The 22,084-nt window shown below is 44.2% G+C and overlaps 1 protein-coding gene across 1 annotated transcript in view; it reads left to right on the top strand.

The window, feature by feature from the left end:
* CCND2 (cyclin D2) overlaps positions 1 to 18,748 on the top strand; it is a 29,689-nt gene extending 10,941 nt beyond the window's left edge. The window contains exons 4-5 of the mRNA XM_036405045.2: positions 4,669 to 4,799; positions 14,462 to 18,748. Coding sequence (XP_036260938.1) covers positions 4,669 to 4,799; positions 14,462 to 14,617 — 287 coding nt within the window. The 3' untranslated portion in view covers positions 14,618 to 18,748. The remainder of the gene's footprint in view (positions 1 to 4,668; positions 4,800 to 14,461) is intronic.
* Positions 18,749 to 22,084: the final 3,336 nt, after the last annotated feature.

Below are 22,084 nucleotides of genomic sequence, written 5' to 3'. Positions count from 1 at the left end.
CTCCTCGTTCCCTGCCTGTGTCAGCTCCAGGCTGAAAGTGGGGGGCAGCTTCAGGGTACCCTGAATTTGCTTGATGACTCTGGCTGGCTGGTCCACAGGTGGCTGTGTTTCAAAGGGTGCTGTTTCTTGCATTGCCTTTTTTTAATTCCAGCGCTGAAGTCAGTGGGGTTGTGCAGGGCTGGTCACTTGTTTTTGAGGTCGTTTGGGAAATAGGTGATATTAAAATGGGGATGGGATGGTTTGTTGTGTATATTGCCTGGGAATAGAAAGTAAAACAAGTTTTGCTTTCTAACAACCCAGTGTCTTCCCTTGAAGTGTTCATGTGCTCAGATTCTCATAGACACGCGCTGTGGCACTGCTTCTCTAACTTATAATGAGACTCCTTTGTACTTTTCCCATGGAATGGCATAATCACAGAATCAATTAGGTTGGAAAAGACCTCTGAGATCATCGAGCCCAACTATAAACCTATAAATCACAACAGAGTTAGAGTCAGAGCCATGCTTTAGATGCAGACTCTGGGTGTGTGTTAGTCAAGTTTGCACACAGAAGGATTTAGCATTGCCTTGCTTCTCCCATAGCCTTGCTTCAGATGGCCAGGGAGAAGTGCTATTTATAAAATTCCATGTGCCCAGTAAGAAGTGCTTTTTATAAAATTTCCCCTGTAGTTCAGGTTTCATCATCTCCTACAAGAATTTGCAGTAAATGCATATGTTTCAGCTCACATTTTTAGGTTCTCTCTCTGTGTGCCCCACTTTTTTTTTTGTTGTTTTTAATTTTTCTTTAATCTCAGAGCAAATTTTTGACCTAATTTGGAGGGAGGACAGTTTTACCTGGGTGAAAACCGAGTGAGGATGGCGAGGCTTGTCTTGTCATGGTAGAAGCAGAGATAGAGGTTTATAATTGAAAATAACATGTAAAAAGCTTGTTTTGAATTTCTCAATGGAATCTAAGAGACTGGGGGGGCGGTTCTGCCTCCCCTCAGATACGGTACTTAATATTTATGCTTTCATTGCACCTTGACAAACATTTCACGTAGTTATTGCTTTGCTTGAATATGGAAATATGTTAATTATGGCCTTTATTGCGCTGCCTGCTCTTTTCCTCAGCCTTTTCTATTCAACCCTCTAGGTGGCCCAGCACAATGTGGCTTCTTTTCTTTCAATGAGCTCTTTCCACACTAATAGGGTCCAGGGTGATGTGGAGAACCATGTGCACAAAATTGGTGCACCACCCCCCATTCCTTTGTGGGCATGTCAGGTTAAATTCATATCAGCAGGAGGGTCACTGCCATGATTTTCAATAGCTCGAGATGAGGTGATGACTTCAGACAATGGTGCCACACTCTCCAGTTGGAGACACTTGCCTCACCAGTTGCAGTAGTTAATTAATATGCTAAAAATAGAAGCCAGTGATACAAATCGCTGCCTGTTGTACAACAAAGACTGGGCATGTGTAGCTTTGATAGCCAAGTTTATGGTGCTTGTTATGGAGGGAAGTTAGTTTAGAGCTAGAGGCAATGTAAGACTTTCTGGATGCTGAGCTTTAGTCACTCTGGGCCTCTGGCCATTCGCTCGCTGTCTCATTTGCATTATGAATGACATTAAGGGAGCTAACAAGGTTATTGGGCATAGAAATGTTCGCATGTGACCCCACGTGGAAGCAGACCTACAGCAGTGCTAGTTGGCAGGGACACTGTGCCTCTTTATTCAGCTTCCTAGGAAGACAGTTTCTGAGAGTGGATCTAAAATCAGCCACGAGAACACCGGCGTTCGGATAGCGTGGAGGTCATGATGCGAGGCAAGGAATTTCAGAGGGCAGGTGGAGCTGTGTCCTTTGCTCAGCCCATTCTGCCTGGACATGGCACCTCCCTGCACCATCTTTTTACTACATCCTGCCTGAAACTCTGGACAAGGAGGGGAAAATTAAGGAAAATCAACTGCTCTGTAGTTCCTATGCATAAGTGAGAGACTGTTTGGCATGTCCAAGATCAAACATGGAAGTTGCTTCCCAACTTAGGGGTGTGGTTATTCCTTACGTGTGTTTGTATAAATCCATAGTTTTGATCATAGAATTATTAAGCTTGGAAAAGACCTCTAAGACCATGGACTCCAACCCTAACCCAGCACTGCCGTGTTCACGACTAAACCATGACTCCAAGTGCCACATCTGCATGTTTTTTGAACATTTGCAGGGATGGTGACTCCACCGCTTCCTTGGGCAGCTGGTCCAATGCCTGATCACCCTGAAGAGATTTTTCCTAATATCCAATCTAAACCTCTCCTGGCACAACTTGAGGCTGCTTCATCTTGTCCTGTCCCTTGTTCCCAGGGAGCAGAGCCTGACCCCCAGCTGGCTGCACCCTCCTGTCAGGGAGGTGTGGAGAGCAGTAGAGCTCCCCTGAGCCTCCTTTTCCTCCAGGTTAAACACCCCCAGCTCCCTCAGCTGCTCCTCATCAGACTTGTGCTCCAGCCCCTTGCCCAGCTCCGTTCCCCCCTCTGGACACGCTCTGGCCCCTCAGTGTCCATCTTGCAGTGCCAGGCCCAGAACTGGACACAGCCCTTGGGGTGAGGCCTCCCCAGTGCCCACAGCAGGGGGACAGTCACTGCCCTGCTCCTGCTGGCCACACCATTGCTGGCCCAGCCCAGCAGCCATTGGCCTTCTCGCCCACCTGGGCATGCACTGTGGGCCAGCAGGCCCAGGCCCTTCCTTCCCTGCTGGGCTCTTCCCAGCCTCTCTTCCCAGCCTGGAGCTGCTGGGGGTTGTGACCCAGAGGCAGTACCTGGCACTTGGCCTTGTTGAACCTCATCTCTCTGGCCTGGGCTCATCAATCCAGCCTGTCCAGATCCCTCTGCAGAGCCTTCCTGTCCTTAAGGAAATCAACAGTCCTTCCCAACTTGGTGTCACCTGAGAACTGACTGAGGGTGCACTCGATCCCCTCATCCAGGTCATTTATCAAAGAGAACTGGCCCCAACCCTGAGCCCTGGGGGACACTACTGGTGACTGGCAGAAAGTGCAATCCTGGAAGTGTAATCCCCATTCCTTTGCCATGTGCTGAGATCAGCATACTCAGGGCTGTATCCTGCACTGAGAATTTGGGAGTCAAGGTTCTCCTGTTGTCTCACTTGTTAGTGTGGGGCACTATAATTTAACTTCCAAGAGTCAGCTTTCCTATGTACAGTGGGTTCTTACTATTACAATACTGCATAAATTATTATTTTTATAATAATGGCATTCCATATTCCTTACTTCAACCAGTGGGAATTTGCTCTTCAAAAGTGTCTGTCAGAGTGTGATGTCTGGTAGGAAGCAGCATACAGTGTTGGGCTTGCAGGTGGGAACCTCCTGGTGGCTTTGTGAGACAGAGAAATCCATGTCAGGGTTTCAACTCCTCCTTTTGTCTCCCCACTTCTAACACCCCGTTCTGGTCCATCTGGGGGAATGTTATGTCCCAAGTGCCATTCTTACTGGACTGCTTCAATCCCAGGGATGTATTCCAGCCTGGAGAAGAACATGCTGTCTCCACAGCTATTGAAGTATGTGCCAGCTCTGAGTTTGGGAGGCTGAGAACAGCTCTCCATGTGTCTAAAACCTCAGTGGTTACACAGACATCAGCAGGGTTACAGAATTTGTGAACAGAGGGGGTTTGGGGTCTGCAGCAGGACACTTTTCTGTAATCTGTTTCTATTGATGGAATGTATTCCTTGTAATTTATTTCTTTTTATGTATTACATTGGTTTACTCTTCCTTCTGCTCCAGTTCCCCCAGCTGAAAACTGGTAGAGAAAGGTTTGCTAATACTGAAAATTGGTAGAGAAAGGTTTGTCAATGAGTTATTGTTAAACCAAAGAACTTGCAAATCAAGTTTTATTATAGGAATATATCAAGATGTGGGAGAGCTGGTATTTAGCAAGATAAACTAGTGCTGATAAACCAATGTCTGTGGCAGTATCATAAACCATAAAATTGTCCTATAAAGATCACAGGATTTTATTTTAATTTCTCTTCTGATTTAACAGATGTGTGAGAGGAAGTTCTGAAGTGTATTTTCAGCTTGTTTATTAAAAAATAGTAGTAATGACAAATGCAATCTTTGTTCTTTGATTTCATAGCTATGGGCTGTAAGTGTTCTCACTTCCTAATTGCTAAGGTAGTAAAGATGAACCGTTAATTAAAATCTCTTTCCCGGACAGGTCTTTAAATGCTGGAATTAATTAACTCTTTAAAAATTGACGTGACTAAAAATCTCATTTTGGTCCTTTGTGATACCTTATTCCAGTTAGTTTTCTAGTTATACAGAGAGATCTAATGTGACCAAGACCCAAATTTCTGACATAAATTACAGAAAGCCTCCTTCTTCTCTTTCCTTTTCTTTAAAACTAAGGAAAGACTATTAAAAATTGTCCAGGTTTACTTTATGCATCAGTGAGAATAAAAGACTGAACCGCATTTCCATTTTAATTTGCAGGTCTGTTCCCCCTCCTTTGACTGCTTGTGATGAGCAGTGTGACTAATGAGCTCCATGGGACCAAAAAGAGTGGCACTTTTCCCTTTCTTCTACTTCCCCGGGTTTTATTCTTGGGTGTGGTTTTTTTATGTTGCTTGCCTCTGATGTTTTGCAGCTTTTCTGGTCTGGGCTTGGACTAATTCCCAGATCTGTTCTTGCAGATTTTAACTTTGCCATGTACCCACCATCAATGATAGCAACTGGAAGTGTGGGAGCAGCCATCTGTGGCCTTCAGCTCGATGATGGGGACAGCCTCACAGACCTCCTGGCCAAGATCACAAACACAGATGTGGTGAGTGTTCCACATTCCTCTTCTTCTTTCACTTCCCAGGGTGTACTGGAGAACTGGGCCTGATCCTGAAGACTGAGTGGAGCAAAGGAGGGGGTTGCTTCTGCAGGGAGTTAAGAGTCTCCAAAGCTCATTGATTTCCTGGAATTCAGTTTTTATTCATGCTTTGCCTGCCCAGGCTGATGGTCCAGCAGGCTGAGCCTCCTCAGGAGCCCTGGGTGATGGGGTGAGCAGGCAGCATTCCCTGGGGCATAAAGCAAACCAGGAGGTGTTGTGCTGCTGTTGGTCCTGTGCCTGCAACCTTGAAACGGCTCTTCTGGCCCTTCTTCAGGTATCACCTAAAATTTCTTGGCTTGGAAGAAGTGAATAATGAGCTAATTTCAAAGCAGGAGGTGAGACAGACACAATTCAAGCTGTCCTTAACATGTGCTAATTTATTGTTTTTAATTCACAGAGTAAATATGTGACATTATTACATCTGTGATAGCACTGTTAAATGAAGATTTGGGTTTGTGATTTGGTTAAAGAGGAGTCATTAGTCCAGGTTACTTAAAATGGGAGAATTTTGATATTTCTTTTTTTTTCTTACAATCATATTGATCCTAATTTTCAAATGCAATTCTGGGGTTTCCCGTTTAATTTAATTTGAAATGGATTTGCACAGAAAAGGGAATATTGCCAATTCAGAGTGTTTGAAGTCTAAACCATAGAATCACAGAATGGCCTGGGTTGGAAGGGACCTTAAAGATCATCTCATTCTCTCATTCCAACCCCCCTGACATGGGCAGGGACACCTCCCACTATCCCAGGGTGCTCAGAGCCCCGTCCAGCCTGGCCTTGGGCACTGCCAGGGATCCAGGGGCAGCCACAGCTGCTCTGGGCAACATGTGCCAGGGCCTCAGCACCCTCGCAGGAAAGAATTTCTTCCTCATATCCAATCTAAACCTTCTCTCTGTCAGTGTACAACCATTTCCCCTTGTCCTGTCACTCCAGGCCCTTGCCAAGAGTCTCTCTCCATCTTTCCTGTGGGCTCCCTTCAGGCACTGCAAGGCCCCAGTGAGGTCATCCCAAAGCCTTCTCTTCTCCAGGCTGAACAATCCCAATTCCCTCAGCCTTCCCTCCCAGCAGAGCTGCTCCATCCCTCTGATCCCCTTTGTCCCTCTGAGAGGAGGGACACCTATGCCTGAAGGAATTGCGTGTAAGCCCTATAAGGCCCTTTTGCTGCATCTTGCAATTTGGAAAGATTTTATCTACTGTGCTTTTCTATCCCAATTGTTTAAGTCTGAAAGAAAAGACCTACAAAAAATGTTAGTAGTTCTTAAGTGGTTAGAAGATGGGTTTTAATTTTGCAATGAAAACGCCTTCACACCTTTTCTTTTACATTTAGCTGGATTTTTTTGTCAAAAGTGTGCTTTTTGCCATCCTGGTGAAAATCTTCCCAAATCTGACTGTGCCTACATTCCTTCAGAAGAAAAAATTAATAGTCCCCCCAAATAACAAAGAACTCCTAACATTTTACTGTTCCCGTCTTCTCTTCAAGTCTGTCAGCATTGGGTAGAGATCAGCTTCCTTCTCTTTGCTCCTAGTCTCAGCCCAAGCAGGACAAACTAAAGAGAAGGGTCTCATGCATCCCCCAAATCAGAACAAACTCATGACAAAATGAGCTTCTGGATTATTTAATTGCTATATAAGCGTTTGCAGAAATTAGAGGAGCTGTTGTTTTTTTGAAGGTGTTTTCCTTTGTGAGGCAGAGGTACTCTTAATTCCCTGCAAGCTTTGAAGCCTCAGCCTAACCTAAGGTTGCCAAAATATTTGAGTTTGGGCAAAATAGTGTATTTTTCATTAGCCTGCTGTTTCAATTTGGGAGAAATATTTTGCTAGGTATTTTCTCTGTGAGTTTTGCATTGAAAAAATACAAAAGGGGCCAGGACTGGAAAATTTCCTCCCACATGATAGAGCTTGAGAGAGAGAAAAGCAACTGAAAATGGGGTGTCAGAGAAGCATGGGGCAGGCTTAGCAATAGGTAGTAATACCAGCCTCATGTGTAAAATGTATTGTTGGAAAAAACCTACTGTCTGGATTGTGTAAGAGTTGGCCCAAGGCTGTGTTAATAAAGAGTAAAGACTATTGTAATACATTTTACACTGGGACTTAATTAAAGTTGAATGAAGAGCTTCAGTTCTCTCACTTCCGAATTTCTGGTGCCTGAGAGCTGTTCCTGCAATGGCACAGTTAATTCATTGTCACTGTGTGAATGATTTTGTTTTCCAGTGGGGGCTTAGGGAAGAAGGAGAAATGAGAGTTCCTGGTCTTTAGGACCATCATGCGGGAGGAAAGTGGGGAAGTCACAGAAATGAACAGTTCTGCAGAGGAAAACCTCCTGGCCCCCTGTGTCTCATGGTAGCCCACAGGAACCATGAGGCAGCTGGGGAAGAGTCCTTCCCAGCCAGAGGGTGCCAGGGCTTCTGCTTCATTTTTGTATTGGAGCGTGTGATTGCTTAGCATGGAAACAGATGATAGGACTTTCCCACTGGCTTTTCAAAAAATGTCACTGTCTGAGGTGAAGCATGAAAAATCTCAGCTTCAAAGCTGCAAGCAGATGAAAAGGAAGAATGGTAATGAAACCCTGATGCAACTTAAGTGCAGTGAGCTTTTCTGAACTTTCACTGTTTTATAGTGATAATTTAAGGGTGCAGTTTATTTGCTGGGAAATAGCAGCATTAACCAGGAGGCTGAAATCAGTGGTGTTATTTTAGCTTTACATTAGGTAACTGAGTCTGGAGTTTGGCATGTACAACTAAAATGAATGTTTTTAATGGATGTTTCATTAAGAATTATACTAAAAATAGTTTATTAATAAGCAGCATGTAATTTAGAGCTGTTGGGTAAGCAGACAACCAGCACGAGTGTTTCTTTCAAAAACACATTGGTGTTGGATATCCTTGCATGAATCCAGAGCAGTGCTCTAGACTTGAGATGGGGCTCAAGGCATCCTGGACTGTTATTTTAGGGATAACAGTTATTTCTGGTAAATAGCTGCCCTGGGCTCTTTGGTGAGGGTTGAATCACAGGCTGGAGAAAGTGTGACAGCAGGGCCAGGCAAACCCTGGTTTCATTACTCCTTCCACCGACCAGAATAAAGAGCAGGGAGCTGCTCTTGGAGAAGCTCAGCAGCCTGAAGGGTAGTGAAAGTAGCTCTGGGTGGTGCATCTGAGCTGCCTTCTCTGATTGCTACTGTCCCTCAGAGCCACTAAGAGCTAATCCCACACAACTGAGGGAGAGGTTTCTCCCCTCTTCTCTCTTCTTGTGAGGCTCCACCTGAAATATTGCATGCAGTCCTGGTGCCCCCAACATATGGAACTGTTGGAGCAAGTTCAGAGCAGGCCACAGAATTGATAAAAGGAACTGGAGCAGCTCCCCTGTGGAGACAGGATGGGAGAGTTTGGGCTGTTCAGCTTGGAAAAGAGAAAGTTGTGTGGAGACCTCAGAGCACCTTCCAGCATCTGAATGGGCTACAGGAAAGCTGGAGAGGGACTTCTCATCAGGAACTGCACTAACAGGACAAGGGGAAATGGATTCCCTACAGAAAGGGAGTAGGTTTAGATAGGATATTAGGAAGGAATTAGAATTAAAATTAGAATTATAATTAGAAAATTAGAATAAGAATTAGAGAGGGTGTTGAGGCCCTGGCACAGGTTTCCCAGAGAAACTGTGTCCTATGCATCCTTGGAAGTGTTCAAAGCCAGGTTGGATGAGACTCTGAGCAACCTGGTCTAGAGCAAGGTGCCCCTGCCCATGGCAGGGGGCTGGAACAAGATCAGCTTTGAGGTCTCTTTGAACCCAAACTGTTCTGTGCTTCTGACTCTAGCTTCGCACAGCTCTGAAGGATGGGGATTGCATGTTCCAGTCTGTTGTCCTGCCAGGAGCTGGGAACATTTCCTTTGTGGTTGCTTGCAGAGGAGAGGCTGGTGAGCAAAGAGTTAACAGACTTACTAGCAGGAAGCCTCAGAGCTCCCTGTGCATCTCTTGGTGGGTCATTGCAAAGGAAAAATAAACAACTCAGGAAGTCAGGAATTCCCATAGCATCCCAGACCAGCACTCCAGTGTGAGCAGTATCCTGTCCCTGGTGGAGCCAGATGCTTTGGAGGAGGATACGAGCATCCCTGCTGTGCACAATTACGGGATGTGAGGAAGGATAGCTGAATGGGTAGGGCACATTTCAAGACCTTGCAATCAGTATTGTGCTTTGCTTGAGACCTTTCTTGGGTAAATCTATTCCCTCACCTCCTGGAAGAGCAGCCATCCAGGTTGCATCTGGATGACACACGGAGTTGGACTCTCCAGCATCAGCAGCCAGGGAGAGGTTTTCAGGCAGAGCCAATGCCTGTATGTGGGCAGAAGTCATCTCTAAAAGTCTGTTCCCAGATGGTAACTGGTGTATACTGAGTGGTTTGGAAAATCTAAAGCATATTTAAGGGCCTGAAGTAGAAAAAAAGCAAGGAACCAAGCATTTTTTAAAGGCTTGTCAAAGCAGCTGGCCGTGAGCCCTTAAAAATGTGGAGTGGGGCTGGTTTGAAGACTGGATCCATAATAAATGGTATTTAAAATATCTCCACTTACACGTGCCGCATATGTCAGTGCCGGGATTTTTTTTTTATTCCCAAGATCAGAGACATCCCCTCATAAAGATCTGCAGATTTCTGCACAGAAACGGAAGTGAAGAACCACCATGCTCCAGAATTCAGAGCTGCAGTAAAAAAATCATGGAAATCTATCTTGAATGGATCTCATTTGAACGTTGTCCCTAGAGCACATACACCATTTATCCTCTCTTTTGTAGTGTCTAGGGCCTGTGGTTTTGGAAGCAAGAAACAGGACTCGCTGTATCTTATCCTGCCTTATTTGTTGCAGACCGCATTTTGTATGCAAGGAAACAACAGGCGAAATAGCCTCCCAGAGAAAGGAAGAATGAGATAGTTTCCTAAGTTGTCTTTGCCTGAGTTGGCAGCTGCTCCGTTTCATTCAGCTTTTTGTTCCCCAGTGAGTGCTGTGCGTGTGTAGCAACAATGGGGTGATGCAGTGACACCGCGGGCTCATGGCGGAGTTCCGTCGGGTCCCTTGGCAGCCGCGGCTGAGGGGAGCCAGGCCCCCGAGGAACAGCTCCCATGGATCAGCCACTCCGGCAGGGAATCAATCCTTGCTTGGCTCCTGCAGCTCTCTGTAATGCAGGCAGGTCCTCCCAGCTTTTTGAAAATCCCCTTTTTCACTAAACACTCAGAGTGTTTGTTACAACAGCATAAATCCCGCACCTTTCCACCTTTTCATGTCTTCAAAGTATTACCTGGTAGAGATTGCCAGGAACCCCAAGTCACACTGAGCAAGGAGTGTCATGGCATCTGCCCCTGCATCACCCTGCTGGTAAAATGTTGTCTTTACTCTCTCTTTTCCCAGTTCTGAAAACATTGTTCTCTCATGTTTGCAATGAGAAATACCCACAGCAGCAACAGGAAACCAGCAAACTGAGTGGTGAAGCAAACAGTGGAACTGAATCTAGAAAGGACACTGTTGAAACTGCTGAAAAGACCAAAAAATTGCAGAGAAAAATGCCCTATATTTCAGATTCTTAATGTTAGCCACCTTATTTATTGCATTATTGCAATAATGTGGCAACAATAAGTGGAGAAGCTCTGGCATGAATTAGTTTTTTGTGGGTTTTTTTTGGTTTGTTTTTTGAATGAGATGTCCTTGTTAGTCCACATGAGGTGTCCTTTGGAACAGGAAAATACTATTTTCTTTACTTCCAGTTGGAAAAAGAAATATAGACACTTACCTGTAATTGATCTCTTTGTTACAGTAGCAAAAACATACATTCAGGAGGGAAAATAGTTCTGTTTTTCAACTGCATCCATTAGATGTGAGATCACTGGAAATACAGTAAATGGATAAGATATTCTCACATCAGCTTTCCAGGCTCTTGCTTTGGATAAGGTCAGTGAGGTAAAGGCCAGTGCTCAGCACACAAAGGCCCCACTTTGGGAAGGAATCCCTGTTTATGTCAACAATGAAGCATGTGCTTTGGAGAGGTCTGAATTGGGGCTTAAATGTGAACCAGTGGAGGAATCCAGCCAGCTTTTGTGTGTAGGAGTACAGATGACATGTTCCACACTGGAATTTATGTAAATCCAGCTCTTTAATGCATGTCTGATTGCTGCTTTCTTAGATTATCCAAGCAATGCGTACATGACCAATGAACAGTACTGTCATTTTGGGTATCTCCACCATCCTTTCCATTTATCAAACCAGATCCTGCACCTAAAAATGTCCTTTTCTGATTTTCTTTTTGCAGTTAGTTTTAAGAAAGAAGAAGAGATTGGGGGCCTTAACACTTAATTGTGAAGTAATTAATATGTATTTGGAAAACTAACCTCCCTTCAACACAAAAATGCCAGAAGGCTTTTTCAGTATTCCCAGCTTTGGGATTTTGGGCAGTGCCAAGCAAGAGCCTGTTGGTTGAGTTGAGTTGAGTTGGGTTGAGTGGGAAGCCTTCCCTCATAGCTTGCCAATGAACCATAAATGCCAGTTTAAAACTGGAAGCTGGGGGCCAGTATAAGACATACATGTACCACAGAAGTGTTGAAAAGTTCAAGAAAGTGAATTATGTGTAATATTCTGCAGAATCTTCCCTAGGGCTTGTGCTTTCTTTCAAGATTGTCATGAATGGAAATTGAAATCTTTAATGAATATTGACTTGAATAACTAGCTCATGCCATAGGGCTGCTCATTCCTCCTTCCAGTTATTTTCACTGCCACCATTTCCATCACAGCCATGAGGCTGCCCCTCACCAGACACAGGAGAGCTTTTCTTCTCCTTCAAATACTTTTCAAATGTGCTAGTAAAATCACCTAGGGATGACAGAGTTTCAGAATGAAAAAAAAAAGAAACCCCAAAGTTAATTGCATTTTTAGTTCTGTACATGCTGAAGTATAAATAAAACTATGGAATGGAAAGTACCAGAACTATTTTAATCATTAAAACTACTAGACCATATAGAAGAATGGGGAAGTTAATCCATGTGACACACACTTTAAAAAGTTTTTTATAAAAACAACAAAGGCAAACCCTGCAGTATTCTGAAGGAATGGCCTCGTCCTTGTATTGCAAAATCTGGGGTCATATTGCAGTGCATTATAGTGTTCTTTCAAGGAAGATTTGTTGAAAATAATGTAATTCATGAGTTTTTTTCTTTGATATGTTCTTAAAACTTAATTCTCTGTTGTCAGAGCCGTCTAGAACTTGCAAAATGAAAATCCACCAGTAAAAATATGCACACATGCAGCAAATCCCCATGAAACTTGGAGGGGTTAAAAATACTGTGTCATGGGAAGGCCAGGCTGTTTGTCCTGATGGGTTTTTAGTAGGGTTTTTTTGTATTGTGTCCCTTAACATTGGATTGACAGAAAGTTCCAGCAATGCCATCATCTGTACAATAAAGCCACTTACTTGCCTAATCATGCTGTGACAGCTGGGCTGATAAGATACACTAAATTAGGGTTTTTTTCCTTTCACCTGAGAGATTTAACATCCAAGGAGCTTTAGTATGCAAATAACAATGCTTTTTTTGAAAATTGTATCATGCTGAATGCAGTGTGCTGGTCATTTTTACTGTAGGTTTCTTTGTTTTAAAGAATTCGGTGGTTTTAAGCTCAATATGTGTAGACCAGAGAAATAATACACAGTGGCCTGTGGATTCCCATATGAAATAAAATCCATGTGACAATTCCAGCCAAGGCCACTTTTATGGATTTTATGTACAAAATGAAGACACCAGAAATGACCCATTTCTCTATAGGGTTACCTGGAGATTTCAGCCTCTTCATACCTGAAATGAATCATCACACTACCCATCAGAAATTTGTACAGTGATGGTGTAAATGATCATACATGAGGGTGTTTAGGAACAGACAAAGCTGACTCCAAATGCTCGAGCCACATGTTCCGCATGTCACCACCCTTCCTTCCCCAAGCCTGCCTGCAAGGAAATTGCCTCATTAAGCTTTTCAGACTGAAGCTGCTTAAAAAAAATCTGGCTTGTTTTCAGAAGGACACAGTACTTTGAAACTGCTTTAAAAGAAGAGGTTCTTATACCCCAAAAAAGCACATTACGAGTGTTGTCTGTTACAAGAGTCTCCAAACTGGTGCCCCCACACTTGAAAATGCCTTGACCCACACAGTGATTTGTTGTCATTGCCCTCTTACACACAGGTGAATGCTTACAATGGACCTAAAGCTCTCCCTAGCTGATAATGGGGGATTTTCTTTATCTGAGGACAGGATTTTGCAGCCAGCAGCTGCTGGCTGGTAGCCAAGAAAAATGGGTGTTCATTACCCACCAGAGCTAATTGGGCCCATCACAAACTTCAAGCGTGGCCAGCGGAACAGATCCTCTTCACTGGATGTGTTTTTCCCTGTCCAGCTGGAATGACAAATCAGTCCTCCACATATGAATATTTCAAACTCTCCCCAAAAACTAGGTACTGTGTAGAAAAAGGGGTGTGTTGGTCAGGGCCCAACTCCTCGGTGTTGCAGTCACATCCCGTAGTGGGTTGACAAGTGCCTGTGGAGCCCTGTGGAGGTCAGTGCCCCTTTCTGTTCTTCAGCTACCCTGCCTGGCAGTGGGAATGGTGATGCTCAGTCTCACCACCCCAGCCAGATGCTCTGGGGGCTCTGGTTAAAGCACTGTGCTGTGAAAAGCCTCCTATCAAACCCTGTGATGCTCTATTCCCTGAAGACTTCTGGAGACACCCAGCTCTTAGGCAGGCTGAGGCCACAGGAAGTTTACAGTATTAGTGCCTTTTCCAGAAGGACTCCTCAGGGCTGCCTTTAGAAAATGCCATTTCTTGAAGCACCATGTGTCCCCCTGCACAGTGTCGGACTGATACTCCCAGTGCCAGCACACTGAACGTGGTTGGCATTGTGTTCATGCAGTCACAGCTTGAGTTTTAAGTTTCTCCTATAACTCAGGGTTTGTCAAGGTTTTCTCACAATTTTCTTTCTGGTTAAATGACCACATTATGTGGTCTTCCAGTGTATTATCAAGAGTGTGGAACATCCTGTAAATATTTTAATAGTTTTCTTCATCACTGTGTCTGGTTTAAATGGGGGAAATCCTTCACATTTATTTCTGTATTTATACTTCATGTTTATTGTGGGATTCCTGATGGACAGGCTCCCATATTTATGTTGATGTACTGTACCCTGCTGTTTCCCTGAATGTTCTGTAGTTTTTAATGCAGTGGTCTCTGAGAACTGGTTTTATGTTCAGAAAATTATGGGACATGGCACTCAGTGCTCTGGTTGTCAAGGTGGTATTTGCTCCAAGGTTGAACTAGATGATGTCAGAGGTCTTTTCCAACCTAAATGATTCTACAATCAAAGACTAGTAAAATATTAAGATTTAGAGCCTAATAAATACAGCATGAACAGTGTTTGACCCAGGGAGTTTGTACAGAGTTATTACCTCTCAGAATTCAAGATTGATTCGTGTCAGAGCAGTTTTTTCTTGGAAACCCCTGACTGATGCTCTTCCAACTTCTGCTAGCTCAGTAAGGAAAAAAATAACCACCTTTATCTTTACTAATAGAATAATTTGCTTTCTTTTCTCTAGGACTGCCTTAAAGCTTGTCAGGAACAGATCGAGGCGGTGCTCGTGAACAGCCTGCAGCAAGTCCGGCAGCAGCAGCAGCAGAGCAACCCCTCCAAGACAGTGGATGAACTGGACCAGGCCAGCACTCCCACAGATGTGAGAGACATCAACCTGTGAGGACATCGGCACACCAAGTCACGCTTGCTCTCCCAGACCCTTTATTTTTGTTATTATTTTTAGAGTGAAACTTTTTTAATCTGCTCCCACATAGAACATATTTAAAGCTCTTTTAGGTATAAAGAAAAACAAAAAAAAAGTACAAAAACTGAATAATGAAAAAAAAAAAGCGTTTGGTGCCTGTGATGTTCTACAGAAGGGAATCCCACGATATATTTGGTAATTGCTATTTGATTATGTATCAGTGATATTAAATGCTTATAAAAGCATACAAAGTAGCTAGATCAATGTAAGCCTGCATTTGTGGGAACAAAGTAGAGTATACTTGTCTGTGTATTATGAACTAGTGCATACACCCCTTTTTTAGATTTAAGAAAGGAATCGTGTGTGCGATTTTATGGCTTGACTAGATTGCAAAGCAATAGAATAAGGGGTTTAGGGCAAAGTGGGAAAAGATCCCTGAAGCAATTGAACCATTTTGAATGCAGAAGAGATTTGCTGATCTGTCACCTCTGTTATTAGTCAGAAGTGTTTGTTGGATCTCTGTATGTTAGTTTTGTTTACTCTTGCTGTCTGTGGTAGCTGCTACCTAAGAAAGAAGATGCTTTATTTTACCAGCCAGAAGAGCAGGTGTCTTTTGGGCTTTTTTTTTAGTTGATTTATTTTTCTTTTTTTTTTTTTTTCCCCAACTTCCCCTCTGCCCCTCTTGACTTTTTATCTACTTTTCCTTCCGAAATGGTTCATTCTAAACACAGCAGCATCTTTGGCATGAGGGCAATTCCTTTTACCCAGCTGTGGGCCGAGCCAAAGTTCCCAAGTGTTCACAGTCAGTGGGGGGAATGCACGCATTAATCCCAACCTGTTGGCTGGGCAGGCAACCTCCAACCTTTGGATTGCAAGATGTGGTGGATCATCTAGGAAAAGCATTATATTCCTTTACAGTGCTAATGCTTCACGTCCATGTTAACGTCTGGCAGCTTCTTAGCTTGGCCACAAAGGCTTTTAAATGATGCTCTGTCCATCTTCCCTCGTAATAGCCCCTCACTGTGTTAAAGAAGATGAGGTTTGGTTTGCTCCCTCGTCTCTCTTTCCCCCCACTCCCCCCGCACACTTTTTCACACTTTTTCAGCATTTCATTAATTTTATTGATCCACAGTGAGCGTTTTTGTAAACCATTTCATTCGAAAAGCACTTTGAAAATTGTTCCTAAGGGATTAAATGAGATGGTTTATGACAATTTTGCCGAGGAAAGAAAAACAAAAAAAAAAAAAAGAAAAAAAAAAGAGGAAAAAAAAAAAAAAAAAAAGAAGTCACAAAAGCAAGGCTTTGTATAGCTTTTTATAGTCAATATTTTCCAGTATCTGGTGTACTCGGTTAGCTGTGGTGTTGCTGGAAATACCAACACCCGCTTCAGATGACATTCCTGTCATGACATTCCGGATAAAAGCCTGACCATCTGTATTGTTCAGTGTCACAGAAGGATCTTAATACCACCTGCATGTTTATCTATGGACAAGGAAAGAAAATGGCTGGTGCAACAGCCATGGTGGTAAACATCGAGGTGCGTGACTTGGAGTTTTATTACAAAGGTGTATTCAGTGTACTTGAATTTATTTTCCTGCTCCACCTGTAACGAAGAGGCATTTAGATAGCAAAGGAGTTGGAGCAACTTTTGGTTTTTTTGGTTCTATTTTTTTGGTTTTGTTTTTTTTTTTTTTTTTTTTTGCACAATTGTATTAACAGTTTGCAGATATCCAATATGAAGCTGTTGGTTGAAATGTTAATGTTCGCATTTTTAACACAAAAATCCAGAAAGAACATGCTACTTCGAAGAATATTATATGTATGGACTCAGCCTATTTGGCTAGATGAGGGTAGAAAATGGAGTAAGGTTCTAAGGTTTTGTTGTTTTTTTGGTTTTGGGGGGTTTTTGGTTTTGGTTTTTTTTTTTTTTTGCGCTGCTAAGAAGCTATGATTTGTTTCATTCTTATTCACATTAACAGTACTTAGCTGTATTGTTTCACTGAGTGTGCTGCTATTTTATAAACATTTTTATAATATATTATTTTACTGCTTAAATTTCAAATCCTGAAGTAGATGGTTAAGTGGAGATATGATGAGTTCTTTGATTTACTGGAAATGCCCTGTACAGGTTTTTTTTTTCCCTAATAGCGTGTTCATGATTATTTTTTTTATTTTATTTTTTCCTTCTTTCTTCTTCCTTTTTTTTTAATCTCCTTCCTTCCTGATCACATCCTGCAAAGATGGTATACTTACCTCAGGTTTGCTGGACAAGAAATGGTTCCCATTTTCACAATACCTCACACAGTGACAGTTTGGTTGCCCCGGGGCCTGCCCGGGAGAGGTTGCAAGCAGCCGAGGCAAGGCGGGGCACTGGCTCCTTTTTGGTCTCTGGTATCCTTTTCATAGTGGAAAAAATGCATTGACTCTCCACTGGTGAGCAGGTCTGTTCTCCCCAAAGCTGCTGCTGGGCACAGCCTTGGCCTCACCTCCCGCCTCGACATTCTGCGTTGGGAGCACCCGGAATTCTGCGGCGGTGTCTCTGTCCTGGAGGAAAAAAGTAGCTGATGTTGTTGGAAGCAAGACTGCGGAGTCACATGCAGATCAGATCAGATCAGGTCAGATCATTCCTTGGCAGCCCTGCCCCGTGGCTTCACAGGGAGCTGTGCCAGAGGGTCCTGATGGTGGGGTGACCTCTCCGAGCGCTGGCACCGTGTCCCTCATGTTGGCGTGATTTGCTCCGTGCCACAGGCCAGGTGTAGGCAGGATCTGTGTTTAGGGTGCCTGCCCCTGCTCTTCATCCAGCCTCCTGCACACCCCACTCCCACAGCAGCCATGGATCACAGGGCTGATCCCTGCTGTGGATCACAGGGCTGATTCCTGCCGTGGAACACAGGGATCATCCCTGCTGTGGATCACAGGGCTGATCCCACAGTATCACCCCTCTGCAGGACTGTAAGAACAGGGGCTGAGGGCCACCTCCATGGTCAGCTGCTTTACAGCAGGATGGGGGAAGAGCTGTGCTGGAAGGGGCAGCACCATTCAGCATTCCCAGTCTCCACGGGGTCCTGGTGGGTCTGTGTGTGTCCCCACCAGGGTGAGGAGTGTCCTTGGCTGCAGTGACATGCTCAGCAAGTGCCAACCCTCTGGTTACACCGTACTGTATGTTTGAAAGCTGCAAACCCTACAACTTGAGTGCTTTCACAGTAGCTTTCAGAATAAAATGACTGCCTAGTACTCTCTTTTAACAGATGTAAAAGGAAGTGTGTTGTTACTGCAAATGAGGTGTGAGATTTCCCCCCCCTAAACTGCAGAAATTGTAAACCTCCCAATGGATTGATTAAAAAAGAATAGAAGATGTGTTGCTGATTCTGCCTTCCCAAGTGCCAAAGGATTGGTACAGTTGCTAAAAGCGTTTCTCTCTCAGCTTCCTGTTGATGGTACTTTGATGGTCTTCTCCTCCTTCCTCTTACTGTAGTGTAGGAGCACCTCATAATGTATTTATTTGTATTTCCAACATGCTTGTGAAAGAGAAAAATACCAATTAATCCCATGTCCAACTAATTCAATGTCTATAATTTATGCTTGAGTAATTGGACAGCTCTTAATTACTCAGCAAACTACCTGGCCACTGGATTTTTTCCACTATGTTTATTACCATGTTCTCATGTACCTCAGAAATCACTCTTGGTTGCACAGTTTCTGTTCTCAAACTTTTTTGGGTTTTGTTTTAGTTTTTTTTGGTTTGTTTTTTGTTTTTTTTTTTTTTTTTTTTTTTGCTTTATTGAGTGTGATGCCATATCAAGTCAACGTTATTCTCTCACAAATGTGCTCTTTAAGAGGTGTGGATGTTTATGTGGTCAGGGGATGCTAGAAAGTGTGGTAGTAGACATCAGTGTAAACAAAAGTATTTAGAAAGTACATGAGGTTGTTTTTGATGGATAAGACTCTGATACGGTGTAGTCTTGATTGACTTTTAAAAGGTCTTTGTTCAGTGTTGTCATTTTTATTAATAACCTATTGTTTTGACTAGTTTAAAGATGGTTCTAAGAAAAGTGTTTTGGCGGGATTAGGTATGCTGTATGGACAATAAACTCACCTTGACCTAAATTTACTTGCCTTGCTTTTATTCCTTTAGTGAATTTGGTTTTGTCACTCATTCCATTGTGGTGTTTCCTTGGTGGGATGTAATTCTAAAGCCTCTGATCTGGATCGATGGTGCTAGCAGACATAAAATGAAGGCTGCAGTCACAGAACGAGCCTGCCTCTAAAATGTAGCTGCCTTCCCACTGGATAGGCAAATTCTGGACATAACCCCCTGAGATTCAAGGAGAACAAAGTCCTAAAAATTGGTAAATTGCAGGATCAAAATATTTTGTGGGAATCAAACTGAGCTGGTGAAAAGCCACATGGAGTGCACATTTTTGCAGTGAATTGAAATACGATTTAAATCTTCACACAATTGTTTGTTGCACTGGAATGCTACTGAAAAAATCAGATTGTTTTTCTTTCGGTAAACCTGAGGAAACCGTGAGTAAAAGGAGTGGGATTTGTGGTGAGGCCAGTGGGAAGAAATGAGTCCATTGTCCAGAGTCTGCTTCCTCGGTCTGTGGCCAGGGGGGCAGGATGCTCAACCTCTCCCCTCTCCCACATCTGCTTGTGGATGCCTGCTGTGAAGTTACCAAACTCCTGTGGGATGTGTTTGGCCTGACCTCTCCTCCACTGCCATCCAGTAGCAGTTTTCTCCTGAATTTCCAGCCCTTTTTCACCCCTGGGGACAGCAAAGAGACCCTGAAGAATGAAGTAGAGGCATTTGGGCAGACATACTGGGGGAAACATCATCATAAAGTGAATTATACTGCCAAATCCAAAGATAAATGAAAGGCAAAGACTCCAAATGACAAACTTCAAGATAAAATGAACAGGGAGAAGGAAAAAACCCTCAAAAAAACCAAATGTTGCAAAAATGAAGAAACACACAAGCAAAAAATACACAAATAGAAAAATAAAGGATGGAAATATGAAATAATTATGAATTTTGAATTATGGAATGAATATGAATGCATTAAAAATTAATAGGAAATAGGGATTAAATCAGGAGGCTGAGAGTCAGGAGACAGAGATCTTTCTAGCCATACTCACACAATCTTGGGACCTGTGGTTTCAGGGAAAGTCTCTGAAGACTTCCCTGCCAAATGCCTTGTGAGCCTCACATTTCCCAGCTTATCTACACTAAGAAGCAGAGTTTTTAAAACATCACAAGTCCAGGGTTTTCTCTGACCACTGAACAACATGACCAGCAATTTCTGGTATTTACTAGGCTCAACTTGGAGCCTGTGAAGGACTGGAACTGTGCAGTGACCAAGCACTGAACAGATTGCCCAGAGAGGATGTGGAGTCTCCCTCACTGGGGATATTCCAGAGCTGTCTGGACACAATCCTGTGCTCTGGGATGGCCCTGCTGGAGCAGGGAGACTGTACCAGATGCTCCACTGTGGTCCTTTCCAACCTGACCCATCCTGTGCTTCTGTGATTGTGGTTCTATTTAAAAGGGTTCTCAAAGGTGATTTGCATTCCAGCTGGGCTGCTGATGTTCCTGCTGATGCAGCCAGGAGACAACACTGAAACTTGTGGGACTCTCAGGCCAGGGAGAACATCAGGTCAGTGCTCTGCTGGGCTCCAGGGGCACTGTGAGGAAGGGCATCCCTCAGCAGCAGTGGCATTCAATCAAGACCTGTTAGGATTACAAATAAAGGTGAGTAAAGCTGAGGTATTTACCCTGAGGTAAGAAAAAACACTGAGTTTTGCTGCACCCTGCTAGAGAGAGAGAGAAAGGAGCTGATGCAAAGAAGAAAACAAGTAAAAAGGGAAATGTCTATGTCCTTAAATGCCTGTCATTCTGTTGAAATGATGTGGTGCTAGCTTGGTCTTGCCATTGAGTTTTCTCTAAAAATAAACTGGGTTGTTATTTGAGCTCTTCCAAAATGCAACATGCAGAAACTGCAAGAAGAATTAGGCCAGAGCAGTGAGGGAGAGAGGGAAAGGTCAGCAGACTGGCTGTATTTGGCTCCTCAGGTTACTCAGGAACCCTTCTTAGAGCAAAAGCTCTGGTTCATCTGACAGAGGACTCGCAAGCATCCCTGAAGAGCGGTCGATTGATCTTTCTGATGAGGATTTTCACAACTTGAGCAAAGGTGTGAGTGGGACATAACCAGCTGGAGGATGAGGGATGGAGTCAGCATTTTCATCCAGCACACTCAAACAAAAATTTATCTCAATTTTTCCAGTTTCCTCACGTTGTCCGAGGAGGGGAGAACTCATCATACTCTGCAGCCTCCTCATGAGGGAAAGAGGAGGGGCAGGCCTTGCTCTCTGCTCTGTGTGACCAGGAACAGGACCTGAGGGCTGGAGCTGTGTCAGGGCAGGGTCAGGGTGGGTATCAGGAAAAGGTTCTTCCCCCAGAGGGTGCTGGGGCACTGAGCAGGCTCCCCAGGAATGGTCACGGCCCCAAGGCTGCCAGAGCTCCGGGAGTGTTTGAACAATGCTCTCAGAGATGCACAGGGTGGGATTGCTGGGGGGTCTGTGCAGGGCCAGGAGTTGGACTGGATGATCCTTGGGAGTCCCTTCCAAGTCAAGATATTCTATGATTCCATGATTGTAAATTCAACTTGTTTGCTTCTCAGACAAACTTTTTATTCTGGTTACTTTGGATCTGCTTCTTAGACACAACCAAGTACTGATCTTTCTGGTGTGCGCTGACAGCGCCACGGCCAAGGATGGGATCCGCGATCGCGGGCGCGGCGAGGCCCGTGCAAGGGGAAGGGCCGCGGCGGGCGCTGCAGAGCGCGGGAGGAGCCGCCAGGGGGCGCCCGCGTAGCGCGCACCGCCCTCAGGGCCCTGGGACAATCCCGGGAATCCCGCGCCGGGAAAGGAACGTCCCGGGGCTGCCACGGCTCCGCCACACAGCCCGCAGCCACAGCTCCGGCAGAAGGGAAGGTGTTCGGCCCAGGGGCTGCCCCTGCTCCCTGCTCGCAGCCCGTATACCGCACTGAGAACCAGCTTAAAAACAATTGAAAACATTCCCGAAGTCACTCTGCCACGAATGAAATTCTAGGACCTGTGTTCTCCAGCAGAGCCAATTTGAGGCCTGTCTGCAGCACAATCTCTGGGTAGGATTTGCAAGGGTTATGCCTCTCTTCAGGCCAGCACATCCTTCAGAGGAGCATTACGCAGGCAGAGAAGTGCAATGGCACAGAACTGAAGAAATTCAGCAAAGGTTTCTATTCTTTTTGAATTTGTAAGTTGAAGGAGAAAATCAGATCCCAAATGACAACTGAAAAGGGAAACCTAATGTAGGAGCTAAGCCACGAGGCTCTAAGGTACAGGTTTTACAAGCTGTTTTCTCACAAAGCCGAAGTGGCTTGTGTGTCACCCAAAGTGGGTGAC

This window comes from Molothrus ater, chromosome 5 (assembly GCF_012460135.2).
Source record: "Molothrus ater isolate BHLD 08-10-18 breed brown headed cowbird chromosome 5, BPBGC_Mater_1.1, whole genome shotgun sequence".
Taxonomy (NCBI): domain Eukaryota; kingdom Metazoa; phylum Chordata; class Aves; order Passeriformes; family Icteridae; genus Molothrus; species Molothrus ater.
This window is presented reverse-complemented; position numbering and strand designations above follow the sequence as displayed.